We start from the raw sequence: 8505 nt of genomic DNA, 5'->3' as shown, positions 1-8505 counted from the left end.
AAACGGATCCGTTATGAACTAATAATCGTCAATGGTAAAACCTACTGAGTTTTTATAATTTTTAATTCAACATACAAATAGTATTTTAAATAATTTAAAGAGAATACCTGTATGTCCAACTTTGTTACCACATATTAGGTATTCTCGTAGATGTATAAAAATGCAACTTACCTAGCTGTCCTTTCCAATTTTCCTTCTTCGTTCCTTTTGAGTACAAACGGAAGTCGATTGGAGACAACGATCATACTCCCCGTGGAGGTCACCACATCTATAAGTAGTTTAGGAATCATAATTGATTTTCAATAACAATACAAAGACGCAACAATTTTGTTAGTAAATGTGAAGTAAATTAGGTCGGTTTATTAAAATCCACTACTCGTTATCATGGAAAGGATTAGATACTTCGATGGAACACTGAACATTAGCAAAACAAAACTAAAGAAACTCTCGCAATTGAAGATGCTTTTAATCAAAAAAAAGGAACAAAGATCGAGATTGAATAGCAAGCACTGGTCAGGGTTATCTGCTCTTCTGGCCTCTAAATATTAAAAGTGTTGTTTTCGATTAATTTGTATTTGGACACAAACGTAATGCGTCAAATAGTCGGCTCGAATGATAACCAAGAACGCTTGGGTATCATTTTTTCCCGCTTTACATATCGTTAGGCATGTAGCACCTTACATAACAAAACTGTATCTACTGAAAAACGTGACAATTCTTAAACACTTAAATAAGCGTACATGGTCAAAAAAAAGAACTCCTACAGGCTCCCCCCTGCACTATAAACGTAAACATCATAAACAATCTAATCTACTTAAAACAATCCTAACAGATTAACAAACAATACCAAACTAAGAAATACATCACTTTTCTTTTTAATTCTCTGTGAAAAAGAATAAACTAATATGCTAAAATGTAAAATTCTGTGTCCATTCAGTACAAATACAAATTAGGACGATGAATTAAATAAAATTAACTCATTCAAAATCTATAAAATTTTAGATCAATATGTAACAGACATTATTATTGCTTAAACCTTGTCAATGCTTTTATGGTTAATGTATGGTATTAGTTTTAATTAGTTACTTCCTATCGGTGGAATTCGGGAGCCAAATTTCATTAAAAATACACATTGAACGTCATCGAGACAAAACATTGGTGAATAAACTCATATCACTATATACACAGTTTAATCTTAATGAATAATGATTATTTTTTTTATTATTTAAATATTAACTTAAAATTCCGGTATTTTAATATCACATTTTTAACCATGTAAGTGATATGTAATAAAACCAAGATAATGGAGTAAATAAAATCATTATACCAGAGGTATGCAATCAATGAGTGGGATTTATTATCCTTAATTATCATTATCATTATATTAATACGTGAACGTCGAATTTTATCTAATGTTTCTTCGGTATTTAAAAAGGAAGATTATATATTCTATTTTATTTTTTGAAAATCTACCATTTATTCGATGTGGATATTGCTCTTTAAGGTTTACAATTTATTATATTCCTAGTTTACAAGTATCCCTTTTTCCCTAAATTCCCCTTCAATAAAAATGTTTTGAATAAGATTCTTAGAGCCTTAGTAACAAATACTTCACAAATTCACCAACATAATTACAAAAGCGGTTACCCGAAATCTGTAGCAAAACCCATGGATGTTTAATGTAATATCAGAAAGTTCTACATTAGGCCACGCTTTCACACTCACTCCTAATAATTTTGAGATAGGCTTATCGGTAAGACAAGTACGTACTTTGTTGAAATGCAATCTGCACTCAATAAAACAGCTTCAGGAATTCCGTCGCAGTAATTTTTATCCTAGGGATGATTAAAGATCAGGACGTCCTAAATTAAACTCATGCGCTAATTGATATGGTAGTATAAGATGGAAAAAATTATTAACGAAAAGTACCTACTTTTTCATAAAATTTTACAAGAAATTTTTAAGAGTACGAAAAGTCTGTACCTCGACCCGATTAGAAATTAGTTCAGAGAACCCGGATTATGATCAGATGCGGATCAGATTTTCCGTAATACGGGCATCTGATCAGTTTCTGATCAGAGTACAGTACTCTATCCGTTGATCCACCCATCTGATGAGTTTCTGATGAGAGTACAGTACTCTATCTCTTGATCCAACCATCTGATTAGAAATTGATCATAATAAAGTATCCTATCCCTTAATCCAGTCATCTGACCAATTTCTTATCACAATCCAATGCTACAAATTCTATTACGATTTCGGTACAATCTTTAAATCAAGATTTTATCCGATGTTCTGAACTGGATCATAATACAGAACTTTATTTTTTACCTGATTTATTCTGTATGCAATATTGTTCGTCAAACAATGAACAAATCATGCGTGAAGATTTAAAAGACCATGGAATCACGTTTAAAGATAAAGAATTTTATGATGCCGTAGGTAGAATCATAAATAATGTCAAATATTGGAATAAAGAAAATAAAAATAATAAATAGTTACTGTTTGGAACATATTTAAAGTGTACTTGAGTTCATTAATAAAATTAAGGTAAAATGATAATATTGATTATTTTATGCCAAATTAATAAAAAGAAAAAAATAATCCTGATCCTTTAAACGGATCCGTTATGAAACTTTTGGCTGGATCGGGAATGGGTCTGTTGAATAGGTCCAGTATGGATNAAGGTACCTCCCTACCAATTTTCAGCCAAATCGCTTCAGCCGTTCTTGAGTTATAAATAGTGTAACTAACACGACTTTTTTTATATATATATGTAGATTTTGAAATAATCAGTTTTTTTACAATTTACACTAAGTACATATTTTTAAATAAAAACTCAAAAAATAACTAACCTTTTCAGACTTGAGTCCAGCTGTTGGGGTGATATCATCCGGTCTCGATTCCGGGATTGGCTCGTTAGGATCTTCCAAATGGATTCCTGGCCAACCAACCCACAAACCATTAGTATTAATTACAACGGGTGCAACTGCAGTAACTAACCCACCGGCGCTAAAAAAAAAGATGGTTTCTAGTGCAATAGTTAAATAGAACGCAATAGTCTTACATTGCTCTTCTGTAATTATTCTTTACTACAGTATAAACTCTGTATAGTGACACTTAAGGGATTGCGCATCTATGGCGTTATTGAGAGTTGTCATTAAATGAAGATAAGAAAAATCAATTTTATTTTACTATTATAATACACAATGCATTTACTAATAAAGTATTTTCTTTTACTAGCCATGTTCACAGTTTGAATGTTTGTGAGCAATTAAGAATGTGATAACGTGCCTATAGATAATGCTTAACAACCTAACTTAACGACTCCTTTGATCTAAAAAAATCAACGTTCTTTGCGAATTTCTTAGAATCTTCGGTACGTATGATGTCGATAATCGAGACAAATATTACCTAGAAAGTACTTTTTATTGCTTAACAATGATTTATTGTTGTTATTTAGAGTGGATGTGATGCTACGTAGAGTGTATCATTGTATGGACAACAATGTAAACCAACTAGAGTCAAGTCATTTCGATGTTTTAGGGAGTCTGTCGTTAAATCGATACTCCTTAAATAGAGTTTATACTGTATTTAAAATTACCATAATTGTTTGTAGATTACACAATATTCTGACTTGCATTGGTTACAAATTTTAGTCAAAGCGTGTGAAACAGATTTAGAGAATGCAGAAGTTTCTATTTTGATTTAGATTCGTGTACCAAAGAAAAAAAAAAGAAGCAGAAAATAAAAGAATGACTTGAACGCCCTTATATATGACAAAATTTAGAAAACATTGTAATGCTCAGCTAACATATTTATTGGTAAGGTGCAATAAAAATATTCCAGTTACATTGGCATTAATTAGGTCGATAATATACTTAATTGGAATAAGGATTCTGGTGCTTGTTGCAAATTAGGGACTATTCTAACTTCAGTTGGCCATGGTTAAGAGTTGTAGGTTAGGTTACTCATAAGAAGATAATGTTAGAGAGTAGGAACGAAGATATGTGTCATTTTATTAACTGATTTTTACAAGTGTTGGTAATATAATTTAAATATACTGACGTATAAAAGCCGACTTTAACACTTTGCCTATGGGTATGCACAAATTTTGATCTAAAAAGTTAAAAAAATCATCGAAATAACGAGGGTGCGTTAATTTTTCCATCTTTGGAAATAGAATATTTTCTTCAAATTTAAATAGGAGCGCCCTGGAAATATAACCTATCCTATAAATAAGAATCACTAAAATCAGTTCATAAAATTTGCGAAGAAATAGCGTAACAACATACCCAAAAAAAAATTATTTATCGTAAATAGAAGATGGATGGAAAGTTTCGTGGAATACTTTATTTATAATTTCGCCGTACAAGTTACAAATAGGAACTAAGTGCACTTGCATGAGCTTCTAAAGACGTGCTTCCGTAACTTCCTGCAAATAATCGCTAATGCGGAAGAACCTTCTCGAGGCATGACAGAATAGCAAACAATACAACTATTATCGTTTATGGTTAGCGTAAACGGTAACCTACGACACATCAGTCAGAAGTTTTACAGATAAGTAATTGCATTACATAAGATCCTTTCACGCGAATAATTGCTGATCAGTATGAATTCCAAACGAAACGTCTGCAATATTTATTTATGAGTGCAAGTTTATACATAACAAAGCATTCACGCTAGTGAACATACAAAAATAGAAAAATGTAAAGTATTCTGATCATGACCTTTTGAAGAGAATAACTTTCATTCATTAGTAGACATGAAGGTCTAGTCGGAAACATATTAGAGGCAGAAACAGGAGTTAGGAGGTAGACCTAGGTTAGATTACTGTTCGCAAATAGTTAAGGATGTGGATTGTTCTAGTTATAGGGAAATGCGAAGTTCAGCTCAGGATAGGAAAGAGTGGAACTGAGTGTCCAGTCTTAGGACTGATGACCTTATGATGATGATGATGATGATTAGTAGTCCCTTACAATTTCATAACAAAAGGGACTGCTCCATGCCACAGGGAACTGATTTCCTTAGTCTAACCTGCCAAATTGCGCATTAGCGACCATTAATATTTGCACTTAATACTCTAACAATGCCATTCAAAAACAACGGACAAATATAGTAGCAAAACCCTATAATTCAATACTTAAGATACAAACGACCTAAAAAGGACTTTAAAAAAGAAAAAAAAAAATACTAAATGAAAAAAGAAAAAGGAACAACAAAATTTAGTTAATGACATGAGTCCTCGTGAGCCCAAGATTGCAAAAAATACTTGGGGAGAGCATTGTGCTACTTATTGTACAAAGAAAAAAGTTATGAGGAAAGTCACAAGTACTATTATTAGGAAAAATCCCATGTAGGAACTGCCAGAGTTAACGATCGTTTGACTATAATACCCTCGGCTGATAAATCTTGGGCCAGCATACATTGACAGGGGATTTATTTTCTATACTTAAATTCAAATAAATTGATATCTAGGATTGTCAAATAAATATTGTGAGCAATATTTCACTTTTTATTAATTAAACAGCCATTAACAGTACTGTTCAAATTTGAAGAGTAACTAACACGACTTTTTTTATATATATATGTAGATTTTGAAATAATCAGTTTTTTTACAATTTACACTAAGTACATATTTTTAAATAAAAACTCAAAAAATAACTAACCTTTTCAGACTTGAGTCCAGCTGTTGGGGTGATATCATCCGGTCTCGATTCCGGGATTGGCTCGTTAGGATCTTCCAAATGGATTCCTGGCCAACCAACCCACAAACCATTAGTATTAATTACAACGGGTGCAACTGCAGTAACTAACCCACCGGCGCTAAAAAAAAAGATGGTTTCTAGTGCAATAGTTAAATAGAACGCAATAGTCTTACATTGCTCTTCTGTAATTATTCTTTACTACAGTATAAACTCTGTATAGTGACACTTAAGGGATTGCGCATCTATGGCGTTATTGAGAGTTGTCATTAAATGAAGATAAGAAAAATCAATTTTATTTTACTATTATAATACACAATGCATTTACTAATAAAGTATTTTCTTTTACTAGCCATGTTCACAGTTTGAATGTTTGTGAGCAATTAAGAATGTGATAACGTGCCTATAGATAATGCTTAACAACCTAACTTAACGACTCCTTTGATCTAAAAAAATCAACGTTCTTTGCGAATTTCTTAGAATCTTCGGTACGTATGATGTCGATAATCGAGACAAATATTACCTAGAAAGTACTTTTTATTGCTTAACAATGATTTATTGTTGTTATTTAGAGTGGATGTGATGCTACGTAGAGTGTATCATTGTATGGACAACAATGTAAACCAACTAGAGTCAAGTCATTTCGATGTTTTAGGGAGTCTGTCGTTAAATCGATACTCCTTAAATAGAGTTTATACTGTATTTAAAATTACCATAATTGTTTGTAGATTACACAATATTCTGACTTGCATTGGTTACAAATTTTAGTCAAAGCGTGTGAAACAGATTTAGAGAATGCAGAAGTTTCTATTTTGATTTAGATTCGTGTACCAAAGAAAAAAAAAAGAAGCAGAAAATAAAAGAATGACTTGAACGCCCTTATATATGACAAAATTTAGAAAACATTGTAATGCTCAGCTAACATATTTATTGGTAAGGTGCAATAAAAATATTCCAGTTACATTGGCATTAATTAGGTCGATAATATACTTAATTGGAATAAGGATTCTGGTGCTTGTTGCAAATTAGGGACTATTCTAACTTCAGTTGGCCATGGTTAAGAGTTGTAGGTTAGGTTACTCATAAGAAGATAATGTTAGAGAGTAGGAACGAAGATATGTGTCATTTTATTAACTGATTTTTACAAGTGTTGGTAATATAATTTAAATATACTGACGTATAAAAGCCGACTTTAACACTTTGCCTATGGGTATGCACAAATTTTGATCTAAAAAGTTAAAAAAATCATCGAAATAACGAGGGTGCGTTAATTTTTCCATCTTTGGAAATAGAATATTTTCTTCAAATTTAAATAGGAGCGCCCTGGAAATATAACCTATCCTATAAATAAGAATCACTAAAATCAGTTCATAAAATTTGCGAAGAAATAGCGTAACAACATACCCAAAAAAAAATTATTTATCGTAAATAGAAGATGGATGGAAAGTTTCGTGGAATACTTTATTTATAATTTCGCCGTACAAGTTACAAATAGGAACTAAGTGCACTTGCATGAGCTTCTAAAGACGTGCTTCCGTAACTTCCTGCAAATAATCGCTAATGCGGAAGAACCTTCTCGAGGCATGACAGAATAGCAAACAATACAACTATTATCGTTTATGGTTAGCGTAAACGGTAACCTACGACACATCAGTCAGAAGTTTTACAGATAAGTAATTGCATTACATAAGATCCTTTCACGCGAATAATTGCTGATCAGTATGAATTCCAAACGAAACGTCTGCAATATTTATTTATGAGTGCAAGTTTATACATAACAAAGCATTCACGCTAGTGAACATACAAAAATAGAAAAATGTAAAGTATTCTGATCATGACCTTTTGAAGAGAATAACTTTCATTCATTAGTAGACATGAAGGTCTAGTCGGAAACATATTAGAGGCAGAAACAGGAGTTAGGAGGTAGACCTAGGTTAGATTACTGTTCGCAAATAGTTAAGGATGTGGATTGTTCTAGTTATAGGGAAATGCGAAGTTCAGCTCAGGATAGGAAAGAGTGGAACTGAGTGTCCAGTCTTAGGACTGATGACCTTATGATGATGATGATGATGATTAGTAGTCCCTTACAATTTCATAACAAAAGGGACTGCTCCATGCCACAGGGAACTGATTTCCTTAGTCTAACCTGCCAAATTGCGCATTAGCGACCATTAATATTTGCACTTAATACTCTAACAATGCCATTCAAAAACAACGGACAAATATAGTAGCAAAACCCTATAATTCAATACTTAAGATACAAACGACCTAAAAAGGACTTTAAAAAAGAAAAAAAAAAATACTAAATGAAAAAAGAAAAAGGAACAACAAAATTTAGTTAATGACATGAGTCCTCGTGAGCCCAAGATTGCAAAAAATACTTGGGGAGAGCATTGTGCTACTTATTGTACAAAGAAAAAAGTTATGAGGAAAGTCACAAGTACTATTATTAGGAAAAATCCCATGTAGGAACTGCCAGAGTTAACGATCGTTTGACTATAATACCCTCGGCTGATAAATCTTGGGCCAGCATACATTGACAGGGGATTTATTTTCTATACTTAAATTCAAATAAATTGATATCTAGGATTGTCAAATAAATATTGTGAGCAATATTTCACTTTTTATTAATTAAACAGCCATTAACAGTACTGTTCAAATTTGAAGAAAAAGGAGAAATTATTTTAAAATTCTGAATTATATTATTTTTTTTATTAATAACGAAGAAGAAGAACCTGGATTGAAAAATGATTAATAGATATTATCATTGATAATAATTAGTAATAATCTATCTGTTAAT

The 8505-nt window shown here is 31.9% G+C and overlaps 2 protein-coding genes across 4 annotated transcripts in view; both read right to left on the bottom strand.

The window, feature by feature from the left end:
• Nucleotides 1-618, bottom strand: part of LOC108732480 (alpha,alpha-trehalose-phosphate synthase [UDP-forming]) — a 15153-nt gene extending 14535 nt beyond the window's left edge. Inside the window, exon 1 of the mRNA XM_025976861.1 lies at nt 172-618. Coding sequence (XP_025832646.1) covers nt 172-290 — 119 coding nt within the window. The 5' untranslated portion in view covers nt 291-618. The remainder of the gene's footprint in view (nt 1-171) is intronic.
• Nucleotides 619-5597: 4979 nt separating this feature from the next.
• The window catches only part of LOC112903944 (alpha,alpha-trehalose-phosphate synthase [UDP-forming]-like), a 66270-nt gene continuing 63362 nt past the window's right edge, over nt 5598-8505 (bottom strand). For all 3 annotated transcript variants that reach the window (XM_025976863.1, XM_025976864.1, XM_025976862.1), the window contains exon 3: nt 5598-5826. In XM_025976863.1, the coding sequence (XP_025832648.1) occupies nt 5628-5826 (199 nt within the window). In that variant the 3' untranslated portion in view covers nt 5598-5627. The remainder of the gene's footprint in view (nt 5827-8505) is intronic.

This window comes from Agrilus planipennis, unplaced genomic scaffold, assembly GCF_000699045.2.
Source record: "Agrilus planipennis isolate EAB-ADULT unplaced genomic scaffold, Apla_2.0 scaffold23, whole genome shotgun sequence".
Taxonomy (NCBI): domain Eukaryota; kingdom Metazoa; phylum Arthropoda; class Insecta; order Coleoptera; family Buprestidae; genus Agrilus; species Agrilus planipennis.
This window is presented reverse-complemented; position numbering and strand designations above follow the sequence as displayed.